At 34.3% G+C, this 14,555-nt stretch overlaps 1 protein-coding gene across 1 annotated transcript in view; it reads left to right on the forward strand.

Moving 5' to 3' along the window:
- The first annotated feature begins 1,947 nt into the window (after positions 1–1,947).
- The window catches only part of alphaCOP (coatomer subunit alpha), a 288,800-nt gene continuing 276,192 nt past the window's right edge, over positions 1,948–14,555 (forward strand). Inside the window, exon 1 of the mRNA XM_014363177.2 lies at positions 1,948–2,155. Within this exon, the coding sequence (XP_014218663.2) occupies positions 2,076–2,155 (80 nt within the window). The 5' untranslated portion in view covers positions 1,948–2,075. The remainder of the gene's footprint in view (positions 2,156–14,555) is intronic.

The following is a 14,555-nucleotide window of genomic DNA, read 5'->3' on the forward strand; positions in this document are numbered from 1 at the left end:
GAATTTTCTTATATAAACTTATCAGAAGTGTATCAAGAAAAACCTATGTCATAAAGTTGGCGTCATTAAATAGGGATATTTAATTCTGAACGCGTAATACAAACAAGTCGAAAAATTGTAAATAAACATTAAAGTTTGCCATACGCAACCATCAGAAAATAACCTATATAAAATAATATGTACAACTATTTTGTAAATTACCATGTGTACTTGTTATCCACATATAGGTATATTTCGTTCCAAATCATGGTAAATATTTTTACATCATATACACCAATACATTGGGAAGACAAAAAATTTACTGATAAAATATTATACCTCGCAATTTTATGTCCAGTATACTCAAAGAAATTTATATCAGGTTTTATCATGTTGTACCGGAACCATTTAACAGGGTTCCCACCTAAAAAAGGATGACAAAATTCTATACGTGATTTGCTTCAGAAAAACCGTACGACATATGTGGTATTACATATGACTTTACATAAGGGGTTTTGGAGTGGTAATGTTGTATAAGTAATTTTATTTGGGAAAAAAAAGATCTACGAAAAGAAAAAAAAAAAAAATTTCGTAATCTAGAAATAACTAAAGTACCTTGAAGCGTGGTTTCTCACGTGAGATCTGACGTCAAATTCTCACATGATTTAACGAAAAAATTTTATTTTGAAAAATAATTGCCTGAAATATAATTTAACCCGAATTTATTGACTATATATGTTACCATCCGTATGACAACACTAAAACTGGGGGACTGAAGTGATTTATATGAAATTTAGAAAAATAAAATATTTTTTTCAATGTTCCAAATTAAACATAAAACACTTTAATCCCCAAGTTTTGGTGTTGTCATACGGATGGTAACCCCAATTGAGACGATCACGTTAGAAATCACGTGACTTTCCAGTAGGGACCACCCAGATGATAACTTTAAAACAAGGGGGTTCAGCTGATTTTTTTTTCTTCAATATAAAAAAAAAATTTCAATTTTTTTTTTGTAATTTTTGAAATAGTACGTGAACCCCCTTGTTTTGGAATTATCATCTGGATGGTTGCACTACTTGATAATAGTAAATAATGCGTTACGTTACTCTGCAGTTATTTCTAGATACCAAAAGTTTTTCTCTCTTCTAACATGTACTTCTGTGTTTTTCTGTAGGAAAATCTACACGGCATAAACAATCCACAACCTCTTCCGTAAGGCTATACCGTAAACCACATGTAATGCCGCACGGCTTTCCTGTTTCCTGACGCAATTACACGTAGAATCAGAATTTCTCATGAATTTCAGTATTAAATATTTTCTGAATCTAGACTCCTGATTTCTGTTGTAATTTTTTTTCACACAGTTTTTTGATGCCATTTTTATCACAAAAATAGTTACTGAAGATGCAAAAATTGAATAGTATCCCGTTGACCCCAAAACGCTTTCTGTTGCCTAAGACCTTCGTAACGAATACATAAAAAGCCTTTCCTTTTTTCCAATTTTAAGCATCACAACTATTCTTGTAATGAAAATGGTATCAAAGAATTCTAGGAAAAAAATTTATGATACAAATGAGGGGTCTAGATTTATAAAATAATTTATTTGAAATTCACGAGAAACGCTAATTTCTTGTTTTTTTTTAGCTGGGTTCTGATAAGATCCAATGCTTTTATGCTGAAAAATTTGGTTTTAACGTTGGCCGCGAACGTAAACAGTTTGATGCCGTTTGCCAATTTCACTGCGTGAAGTATACTAAGTACATACTTAACGAGATGCGCTATACTTATATCCCTTTTAATAAACGTCAGTTGATATGTCATGTGAGATGACATCTGACATATCAGCTGATAACCTAAAGCTACCCCTGCCGAAATGAATAGAAGAGAATGAGCACTCTATATTTTTTATGTCTATGGTTGCATTGAGGCCGTGAGTTGTGACGTGTAATTTCGATATTGCCAGCGGTTGCACGTGTGTAATTCCAATCTGTCATTATAATTAGACAAAAAAGAACCGTTAAAAGTCTAGGTAGTGACGTGAACAAAAATTTTCAAAATTTGTGTTCTATATTTATATTTAATATAGTGGCGAGATGTTGACGAAATTTGAAACCAAATCAGCTCGAGTAAAAGGCCTCTCATTTCATTCCAAACGACCCTGGATTCTAGCTAGGTGACAAATTTTTGTACTCTTCATGATTAGCATTATATTGAGAGCTTAAAAATTTAATAACTGTGACATAATTATTTAAAATTTTTGAAATCAATAAAAGCAAAAATAATTTGTATATACCATAAAGGCGACGTTTTTCTGTTATATTTTCATTTGTTAATTGTAATACTCGCTTTGAGTTGTTCAACTTTTTTATCAACACGTCTGCTTATTCTTATTTCATGTAACGTAATACCCATTGTATGAGAATTTTGTTGTGTTTTATCATTGTCAACTTGATTAGTTTTTACACAAATTTTAAGTCAGTCTCTCCCATCTAACAATGTATAAACGAGCAAACTAGATGTTTAATAATATTGTAAAATCCTTATTTCTTCAACCTGTATTTTTTGCTCGATAGTACTAAAGGTGTAAAAGTAAATATTTTACCAATAATAATATTTAAGTACTTGCAACAATAAAACTGATTCTCAGGATATTTGTCAAAAGTTTTAATTTTTCAAGTCTTATTTTATTAATTCACTACTTTAAAAAAAAAAAGTACTGTCCCATTTAGTTTGTATCAAGTTTAGGTGATTTGACTATTTTTTGTCAATTGATTTTAAATATTTTGTAGCTTTTGTAGCTCACTTCAAGCAGAGAAAATGTTTGTAAAACAGTACAAGTACATGATGTACCATACCGAATTTTTTACATACAAAGTCAAGTTTACTGTTTTATACACAATCATGCAATTTTACGTAAGTTTATTTATGTAAATATCTAAAAAAGGTCACTTCTAAATTCTTTCAAAAGAGTGTAAGACATTTGCATAAAGATTTGAAGAGACGCTTACACTCATCAAGTGCTAAAGTTTTAGACACTACACTTTTACTTTAGGTTTAAAGTAGGATATCAACTGTTATCTATATGATGTAACACTTAAGCTGTTTGTCTTGAAAAATATAGAATAAACATAAGATCATTTAGATAATTCAACAAAGCCAGGTTTGGGGAAAGGAATCTCTGTTATATGGACATACAATCTCAAGTGTCCTTATTAAACTACAAATTTCATGTGTTTTAGTTCAGAAAAATAAATTGAAAGTTTTACCATTGTGAGGTTTTTTTTTTTTTTTTTAACTTATCGTTTCCCCTAAAGGGCTCAGACATGGCTATTTTGACACCAGATAGTCTAGCTTTACGTTTGTTAATTAATAGTAAGTAAACCGGTAGGTAAATCGGTGGGATTTTGATGCTCAAATCCCATTCAGAAAAAACCTCATTTTTAATGAAAATTTTTGTCCAAAGTGGGATTTGAAACCTGGTCATTAAGATCTGTAGGCAGGCACACTATCGACAGAGCCACCATGTGCCTATTTTTGAAAAGTATCAGCGTTGGCCACGATCGTCAAAAGTTTGCTGCCGACCGCAACCTTCAGAGCGCTTCTTTATCAGCGCCATCGCCAGCCAAGCTGTGAACTATCGCTGATGTATACATATGATGTATATATCTACCAGCGCCTATCACCGGAGACCCGATGACTCGTGACCCCGGGCGCTTACTGGCCACTCTATAGATTAAACCAAGTACAAGTAGCACTCCGGGAGTGCAGGCAGAAGTGAAAACTTGAACTTATGGCGCGTTGGGCACTTTATTGGGTGAGCATTTTTAGGTGCACTCGCGACATGAGAAATTGTACACAAAAAATCAAGTTTATCAAAGCAATAAGGGCACTTTTTGAATGGACATGGAGTATAATAATATGGAAACTATATTCGAAGGAAGTGGTTTTATTTAAATGAGTAAATATTAGTAAATAGTAAATACGAAATTTATCAATTTTTTTAACACAATACCATAGCAGCAACACAAGTCAAATAAAATATTTAAATAAATAAATTTTCCGATTAATATTCATTTATAAAAAAAATATAAAAAACTCAATCTCGTCTGCCGCGAGGGCACGAATGAATGCCCATGCAAAGACTGCGTATCAGCGTTGGTCTGAGCATTATTCCACGCTCACAGTTCATGCTTGATCGCACATAGCGCCGCTGACTGGATCCCACCGAGAACTACTTCGCGCGAGAATTCGAATTCAAAATCGTATGATTTTTTCAACAGACAGTAGGCGTGGGAATTCAAATTCGAAAGAATTCTTGGTATACTATTTATGTATGTAATCATGTGGCATCTCACAACTCTCGCGCTTCAGGCTCTACTCGCCAGGTGGCAAAGTTTATGCGCTCCCGTCAAGCAGCGAAATTCTCGCACGATTCATATATAAGCGTGATCGAGTCACTCTAAGCCCACTCCTCTTCTGTGTCTAAGGCAGGGAGCACGTCATCAGCCTTACTGATGAGTCCTGGCGTGCTCTCGGGACGAAACACCTTTTTTCTCTCTTATAGATGACCTCTTGATTTCTATAATCATACAACATTATCCAATATTTTTAGGCATTAATTAGCCAATACATACAAAGATTTCTTTCAAATTTGAATTTCTGCGCCTACTGTCTGCTGAAAAAATCATACGATTTTGAATTTTAATTCTCGCGCCAAGTAGTTCGCAGTGAGATCCAGGTAGCGGCGCTATGTACGATCAAGCATGAACTGTGAGTGTGGAATAAGGAATAATGCTCAGACCAACGCTGCTGCGTATAGCATGCAGCGCTCTCGCATACCTATACACTCCGAGTATACATATAGGTATGTAACCTCGTCTGTCGCGAGAGCACGAACGAATGTCCATGCAAAGAGCGCGTACAGTATACATATATTATAAGAATACACGCGGAATATATCTGTGTAAAATCTCGTCTGTCGCGAGAACGGCTGGAAATGCTCACCCACAAAAGTGCCCAACGCGCCATAAGAAGTTTTCACTTCAAAAAATGTTAATTAATAACCCAAGGGCCTATCACCAAGTGACCGAGGGCTCTTACTGGACACATTAAAAAATAATAAAATGTTAACTTATAACACAAGCTCCTATCACTCAATAACCCAAGGCGCTTACTGGCCACATTACAAAATAACAAAATGTTACCTAATAACACAAGTGCCTAACACCCAATGCCCCGGGGCGCTTACTGGCAGAGATGAGTAGAGAGATTGCTAACGCCAATGCTACGGCGTGAGACAACTTTTTTCCACTGATCGGGGCGACCCGCCGCGGCCAGCCGTCGAACCAAGGCGCACATTTTTCGAGAGTGCGAGACTCGTATCGAAGAGCGTGCGCCTACAAGAAGAGAAGTGGATTTGCGTGGAAATGAGCATATAGGCGCACATTTTGGCGACACGTATAGAAGTAATAGAAGGGGTATACCGAATGTGTGCCTACGAGGAGAGGAGTGGAAATGTTGACTATAGCTATATATCTGAGCGCACAGCCAAAGCAAGCGACGACATGAGTTTTTCTCTTTTGACTGCAACCGAGTATATGCTATATATATTTAACTGACTCTTACTCTCTCGCTCTTGCTTGAAAGATATCTATCAATCTTACATTCGATTAAATCGTGAAACTAAATGCTCATATAATTATATGCACAGAATTTGATATCAAAACATTTTTTTTTTTTCCGTAAGTTAATACTTAATTTGAAATCTAGTATTATTTTGAAAAAATGATCAGCTTAATTTTTTTAAGGATAACAGTTCAGCTATAACCACTGGTTAATTATTTTTCCTCATCATAATTGTTATGAACTGTAGGACAAGCCCCGGAGGTTATCGATGAACATATGTGACTTTAAGATCTCCTACCCTCGAAGTTTCGATAGCTAAGGTAGTAAGGGCTTATGCCACTACTATTCTCGTTTTGCTATCTGAGGATCGATTCCAACTGTCGGAAAATTTTTTTTTTTTAACGTGATTCATCATTCTTGTTTATTTTCTTTTTATTTATGTTTTATTTATGTTTTATAAATAATATTAACAAACCCTTTTTTCCCTATACATCGAAATACATTTTTTTAATACTAATTATATTAAATAATTTCATAAGCTGATACTTATCGTTAGCATGGCCATTTATGAATTTCATAATAACAAAATAATTTCTTAGGATATGAGTATAATTCTTACAATTAAAAACTCCAAAGAAAGTTAGAGAGAAAAAATCCTTATACATAATTTTCATTAATTTTTTTTTTTTTTTTTCCAAGAAATGATTAAGCTGTTCTGATCGATATTTTTATCTATCTATACAATAATCATAATCTTCATGGGCACAAGAAAACTTTCATAAAACTCCCTAAACATTTATTTTCCGTCTTTTGTTGTAAAAAAATTTTAGGTATAGCAGCTATACTTATTGTGTTGATTAAATATGTAATTTCAATTTGAATTACATAATGTTGGTTCTGGACCAAACTTTTAATTAGCGTATGTAAGTATCAAAACTTAATACCTTTGAAAATTATGCAACAAAAATCTGAACAGTAATGAAAAACAGATCTTATATATCAAGTTAACTGTTACGTTACTTAAAATTTTTACCTGGTAGTTACAACCACTTGTCACTTACATTATGAATTTCAAAAAAGTAAAAGTTTAACCTTGAACATAATTTTCGATAATTTATAAGAATTTATATGAAATTCCGAAATGGCCATGCTAACAATAAGTATCAGCTTATGAAATTATTTAATATAATTAGTATTAAAAAAATGTATTTCGATGTATAGGGAAAAAAGGGTTTGTTAATATTATTTATAAAACATAAATAAAACATAAATAAAAAGAAAATAAACTAGAATGATGAATCACGTTAAAAAAAAAAATTTGCGACAGTTGGAATCGATCCTCAGATAGCAAAACGAGAATAGTAGTGGCATAAGCCCTTACTACCTTAGCTATCGAAACTTTGAGGGTGGGAGATCATAAAGTCACATATGTTCATCGATAACCTTCGGGGCTTGTCCTACAGTTCATAACAATTATGATGAGGAAAAATAATTAACCAGTGGTTATAGCTGAACTGTTATCCTTAAAAAAATTAAGCTGATCATTTTTTCAAAATAATACTAGATTTCAAATTAAGTATTAACGTACGGAAAAAAAAAATGTTTTGATATCAAATTCTGTGCATATAATTATATGAGCATTTAGATTCACGATTTAATCGAATGTAAGATTGATAGATATCATTCAAGCAAGAGCGAGAGAGTAAGAGTCAGTTAAATATATATAGCATATACTCGGTTGCAGTCAAAAGAAAAAAACTCATGTCGTCGCTTGCTTTGCCTGCGCTCAGATATATAGCTATAGTCAACATTTCCACTCCTCTCCTCGTAGGCACACATTCGGTATACCCCTTCTATTACTTCTATACGTGTCGCCAAAATGTGCGCCTATATGCTCATTTCCACGCGAATCCACTTCTCTTCTTGTAGGCGCACGCTCTTCGATACGAGTCTCGCACTCTCGAAAAATGTGCGCCTTGGTTCGACGGCTGGCCGCGGCGGGTCGCCCCGATCAGTGGAAAAAAGTTGTATCACGCCGTAGCATTGGCGTTAGCAATCTCTCTACTCATCTCTGTTACTGGCCACGTAAATAACTAATAAAATCTTAAATTATACAAGCGCCTCTGACCCGATGACTAAGGGTGCTTACTGGCAACTCTAATAAATAGTAAAATTCTAAATAATAACACTAGCATTTATCACCCAATAACCCGGGGCGTTGACTGGCCGCACTATTAAATAATAAATCACTAACTAATAACACGAGCGTCTATTACCAAAGATCCTTGTCAAATTTCACAATGAATTGAAATATTAAATTGATGACGTCGCAACCCTATAAAATGGTACCTTTTGGACGCCACATTTCCATATATCAGTACAAAGAAAAAGTGTTTTAAGGGGGCTCCTTCGCGAAAGTCCCCAAACAGATATATATTATTTCTTGTAAATAAAAGTCTATTGAATTTAATGGTGGTCTAAATTGTATTGTCTAAATCCGAGCTCAAAGTTGTAACTATTAGCACGTGTTTCTATGGGGCAGCGTGAAAAACAATTTGTTTTCGTTTATAATAAACCTAAATTAAAAGTCCCAGCTGACTGAATATATACGTTTTGTTGATGAAGTCTTCCTCTGTAATATGCTGTATTAAAAATTGTGGATAAAGGACCATTTTAGCTAGATATTTGTGATGGAATTAAATAAATAGGGTCCGGGAGGTCAGGAGGTCACGTGGGTAGCAGACGTACTTGTTCACGATATATATATACCATATACCTATATATCACATCGCTATACTACACCAACACAGGTGGTCTGGTCTGGTGGTGTACCCTCGTATGCACTAAACTGGTCAAAACAATAATTAATTTTTCGTACAAAGTTAAACTGCACACATAAATATTATTTTTCCCACTTCATACGTTATTAAAAATATCATAATGATTTTCAGACACATTTGTTTAGTGAAAAACAAAACTTTATTTTTTGTTTGTCTTTGACCTCAGCAGTAGTCGTAGAAGCCCCCTTAAGGGATGTACCATATAATTGTTCCAGTGTTATTAAGGCCTACTAATTAATGACTAATAAATTTCAAAATCTATTTAAGATTTCTTAATCGTTATTATACGTTGCATCATGAGTCGTTGCGTTTCTAATAATGAATATTATTAATAAATAGTGGACTATCGCCCTTACTAATATCTTTCTATATGATAAACTAATGAGAGCTTTCGTGTTTATTAGTAGTTTATTATTTATTTTGTTCAACTACATACTCGTCTGAAAATTGTTTTTCTTTAATTGTAAATAGAGCCCTCGGATATCAGGTGGTAGGCGCTTGTGTTATACATTAACGTTTTTTAATCAACAGAGTGGCCAGTAAGCGTCCCGGGTCATCGGGTCATAGGCACTTGTATTATTTAAAATTTTATTAATTATTTTAGTGGCCAGAAAGCGCCCCAGGTCATTAGGTGATACGCGCTTGTGTTATTATTTAGGATTTCACTATTTATTAGAATTACTAGTAAGCGCCCCGAGTCATCGGGTCATAGGCACTTGTATTATTTGAGATTTTATTAATTATTTTAGTGGCCAGTAAGCGCTCCGGGTCATTAGGTGAAGCTGGATATCAATTACAATAAGTTCAAAATTGATTAATATACACTGTATTCACTTGAACATAACAGAATAAATGATTTGCAAGTAAAAACAATACTAATTTGCTGTGTCTCACCTATCAGGCCAAAGGCATAAAGATGAAGTGTACGTTAATATGGTACATGCACTATGCTGTATTATTATCCGGGACCTCCAAATTCTAGATGTACGTACATTGAGACATGGTTATGAATAAAAAATCCGTATTAAAAATACTGATCTTTGTTTTGAAATATATAAAAAAATACCTAAATTCATAAATAAAAAAAATATTTTGACAAAGAATTCAATCTAATTAAGAAAAAACTCAGTAAAGTGAAACTCAAAATAGGCGCAGAATCATATGCTTCATAGTGCTACTATGGCAGAGTTGCAATAAACATTTTTTTTGGTAATAGTCTATGCGTACTATCGCCCTAAAAATAAGATATACGATAAAAGTTTTTACGTATAATTTGACGAAATTTTTTACAATCCTATATATTCTCCATTATTTAAATGTTAATTAATTTCAAAACATCCCATTAATTGGGACGGTTCTCACAATCGGGACATTTACCTTACACCAAATTACAACTCTTTTTACGAAAATCTTACTTATTTTATGCGTAAGAATAAAACAAGTAATGAAATATCCGATGCTATGTTTACAACTGTCGGTTAGGGGTTAGAAAATACACTAACGCGGTTCGGCACAGTAACCATAATTCTATCTTCTTCCGCACACGTAATGAAGCAAACAGAGAGTTTATCCCTCTTCCCATTATGAATAACGACCCAATACAATTATTTTCTTGTTAAACAGTACGATCAACATAAAAACGATTACAGCACTTGAGTGTGTCCAGCTACACCTCTCATGACAATAAATAGAAAGGTATACTTGAACAGGCGTCGCCATCTCGTCCCAGTATTGGGTGTACCACATTCAAACTGGGAGGTTAATCAGGAAATGTATTTTTTAATTGAATAAATTATTTTTATTGCTACTTTTGCAGTAAATACTATCCAGGTACAATATATCACTTGATTACATAAATTTACACACACACACACACACACACACACACACACACACACACATATATACATATATATATTCTCGAAAACAAAATCTTACAAAGCTACAAGAGATTACTTCCATTCATGCACGATGTACAGAAATTTGTCAAATCATAAAGCAGTAGGTGAAGAGCATTTTTTATTATTTATTCTTCATTTTAATTTAACTTCAATCCAAACGAATTTTTTTTGTTTATCCAAAGTGTAATAGATTATAAGGAAATTTTTTTTTTTCGGCGTAGCAGCTTTTTATTGTAAAATGAATTTGCTTATTTTTGTCCCGATATTGGTATCAAAATTAACTTTGTCCAGGTATTAGGTATGTTACATTAAGTGACAATTTTATCGAAAATGAGTTATTTATACCGATTAATTCGTCAGAACATTCCTCGTTTGAAAACGTTTTTAAAAATTTGATACTTAGTTTCGCGTATTAGTAATGATTAATTACACTTCAACAAAAGTCTGCCTTTTCATGAAAAAAGCAAGAAAAGCCGTAACAAAAATTTTGTAATTTGGCCTGGGATTCAGAGAAAAAAAGCCGTAAGTACACTTACGCTTTTTATTGGGTAAAGTTAATGAGCGTGGCCACACAATCTAACGTTAAAAATCTGTAAGTCTTACAAGAATACGTGAAAATGCATACATGGCTTTTTTCCAAGAAAAAGTACGCCTGATGGAAATCGGAAGCGTACATTTTCCTATTTTCCGTGGAAAAATCAAGTTTATTTTGCGGTAAATTGAAAGATCGTACCTCTTATACCTTCAAATCAGACATTTATAAGTAAAAAACACTATACTCATAATTTAATGAATAAAAATACTTTTCGTTGATTTTTTCCATTTGACATTCACTGCAATTACACTTTTTTCCACTGGAACGGCAGAGCAGCTATTGTGGGGCGAGATTTTACGGGCGCTCGCTGGGATGCAATACTTTGGGTGCTCTCCCCGTGAACGGTTGTTACCAGACATTGTAGAGTAAATGGTATACAAGAAATTCTACTCATATACGGCCACTGGATGATATGTTCGAAGGTCTGAAAGGTTCGAGTAAACGAAAGACGCCGCACGTGCGGCTTTTTCCCCTCGCTGCTTTCGCCGCATTTCAACAAAGGTAAAGTAAGGTATTGGGATTATGCCTCTACCACGTGACCTCAGTATATATATATGACTAATATAGATGCGAAATAACACAGGTCTTATGGGAGGAATCTTGTTTTTATTTTTTTTTCGCACTTAAAAAGATATTGAGCTTAAAAAGATTGTTAATTCCATGTTACTGACATAATGAGAGTTACGTAGTTATTTTTTTCCTTTGATGAATTCGTTCATGAAGGTTGAAACAGCGTTTTGAACGTATACGGAGTGCCGTTTAACCCTACTTTGAGCTGTTTGTTTCAGCTGTTGCTGCTGCTGCGCCACTGCTGCTGATGCTCAGAGGTAAACAAACAGCTCAAAGTGGGGTTAACGGCACTCCGTATACGTTCTAAACGCTTTTTCAACCTTCATGAACGAATTCACCAAAGGAAAAAAATAACTACGTAACTCTCATTATGTCAGTAACATGGAATTAACAACTTTTTAAAGCTCAATATCTTTTTAAGTGCGAAAAAAAAAATAAAAACAAGATTCCTCCCATAAGACCTGTGTTATTTCGCATCTATATTAGTCATATATATACTGAGGTCACGTGGTAGAGGCATAATCCCAATATCCGGACAGTTCTTAGAAGAAAAAGTAATATCCTTTGTCTACGACAAAATATCACATTCTTACAATAAAAAAATCGTTTTTACTATGAAACAACTTTTTTTTTGTAGATTGAATAAAAAAATTATTGTTTCTGCTCGAAAATAATTAAATAATTAATTTTAAAACTTAACGTCGTTTGTGGCTGAAGTCGGACACCTATGATAAGGAATCATAGGAGAAGAGGTAGTAGTCAGACACGGGAAAGCATTACTTGGACAGTAATGTTAATCAAATGGGGAAATCACCTTTATGAGGTTATGGACGCTTTAAAGATAGTTACGCTGCTTGTAACTTGATTAATAAAATGACTTCTGCAAGATATCATTGCAGAAGTTACGTATATTGACCACTTTTAATTCAGTTTAAGTACCTGTGAACTTTTTATGTCATAATTCTGTAAAAGGACCCGTGTATTATGTACTTTCAGTATGTCCAACTACTGCCTAATACAAATTTTAATGTTACACACTGGAGGGTAAACTCGGATGGTTCAGAAGTTTAAATGACGAAAAGCGACATACTAAATCATTTATTTATTTGATAATAATTTAGTTTTACACTAAAAATTTCCATCATTTACTTAAACATTGATCTGCTGACTTCAAATATATCGTCGTCTTCTGTTACTTACCTCAATTATTGTGGATTGAACTAAACTTTATAGCTGTCAGGCTGTACCCTCCAATTTTTAAGTGTCCGAACTTACCCTCCTCTACCTTAGCGCGTGTATCTGCAACCGCGTTTATTCTCTCATGTTTGGTACGTAGTTGAGTTCTGATTCTCTCCTTCGCAATCTCTATGGTTTCTGGCATCCATTTTATTCTGGCCTTGGGTGCAAACCATTCCGGAACCTTTTTGCGCCTCTTTGCTTGCATTTTTTATCGGTATAAAAACCAAATTTTGCCCGTTGATGTGAATTAGTATAGTTACAAGCTGCGCAAACTTCTAGAATATCAAAAAAATAGCGAAAATAGTATTAGAGTTTGAAGCAAAAATAACGATGAGGGCATAGTCACCCAATCGCAGGGCACTTGAAAGTGCAAGATTCGTTCGTCATTTTCAGCGCGTACACCGGTAAAATAAGTGCCACGGAGATGAAGTATGACAAGGGACTTGAAAAAATGGTAAAGGGGACTTATGCGGGCTGTGTATATGTATATAAATCTTCAATCCGAGCTAAAGTAGGAGCTCGTAAAGGTTGCTTAAACCGTTTTGCTTGTAAGTAGCAAATTCAAGTCCTCGCTTGATCATGACACATTATCTTGCCCAACTCGTTGAATATCCGTACACCTATAAGAACTGCGCTAGAGAAAGAAAAAGAAAGCATCTCACATCGGCAAAGATAAACATTAGAGTGCACGTTTGTGTCAACATTCGTCACTACTCCTATGCAGCGTCTAACTTTTTCGATTAAAGCAGAAACCAAAACTGGCCAAATTATTCCCAAGTAGGTACTTTTAACAGCCCGTGAAGATTTTCAACCATTTACGTACTTAAGTTGCGAGGTTCTTTTGTCTTTCTTTCCCGGGAGACTGTCTATATTCTTAGTCAACGTATATGTCGACCCCTTTGATACAATGCACTCACGCGCATTTCGTTATTGTAAGTATTTGGACTGATAAATTATTCGTGGCAAAGCAAGGCAGATTGATTTCGTTACAGTGACTTGGAGAATTCAAGCAATTTGAAAAAGATTCGCTTTGAAATACAAAGGAGAGTCCATTTCCATTAATTTTTAAAATTTTTGTTTATTGCATCAAAATTTTTTTGGAATAGCTATTGACAACGAGCACATTTTAAGTGGCGCCACCAATGCCGGAGTACAGTACCAAACTTTCCAGCATGTGAGCATGGGATCTTATAAGAACGGTTCTATTTTAATTAACAACAATTTTATTTTCATGTGGTAATTTGGAGAATTAGTACTTCTTAGACGACATTACATAGTTAAAATTAATTCCATACTAGCCAGGCAAGTTAAGTCAGCTCATCAGACGTGACTATTTATTTCTTGTTCATCTACTGATATATTTTTTCTAAAATAATTTTTTTTTTTCCACGTATAATTTAAATGTCTCATAATAAGTACCAGTTCCTTAAACTGCCACATGAAAATTAAATTGTAGTTAATTAAAATAGAACCGTTCTCGTAAGATCCAATGCTTTCATGCTGGAGAATTTGGTACTGAACTCCGGCATTTGTGGCGCCACCTGAAAAGTGCTCATAGTCAATAGCTTCTTGTGTGGGTGTATGCTTGTCTGCAAATTTGAGAAGATGAGTTCTTCAGTCTTAAGCCAGTCTGCTGCCAAACCAAGGCCAGCAGAGTACGGTAGGTGAGCACCGGAGCAACCGCGTTTTTGCATTTAAGGCACGACTGATACGAGATAATATATTACTGTTATTACAACACTGTAAAAAGTTGGTACTGTTTGGTATAGGGTTGGTAAAGAAATGTACACATTCCCATGGGAT

This window comes from Copidosoma floridanum, unplaced genomic scaffold (assembly GCF_036245765.1).
Source record: "Copidosoma floridanum isolate Cflo_tuat_1 unplaced genomic scaffold, Cflo_Japanese_pri ptg000011l, whole genome shotgun sequence".
Lineage (NCBI taxonomy): Eukaryota > Metazoa > Arthropoda > Insecta > Hymenoptera > Encyrtidae > Copidosoma > Copidosoma floridanum.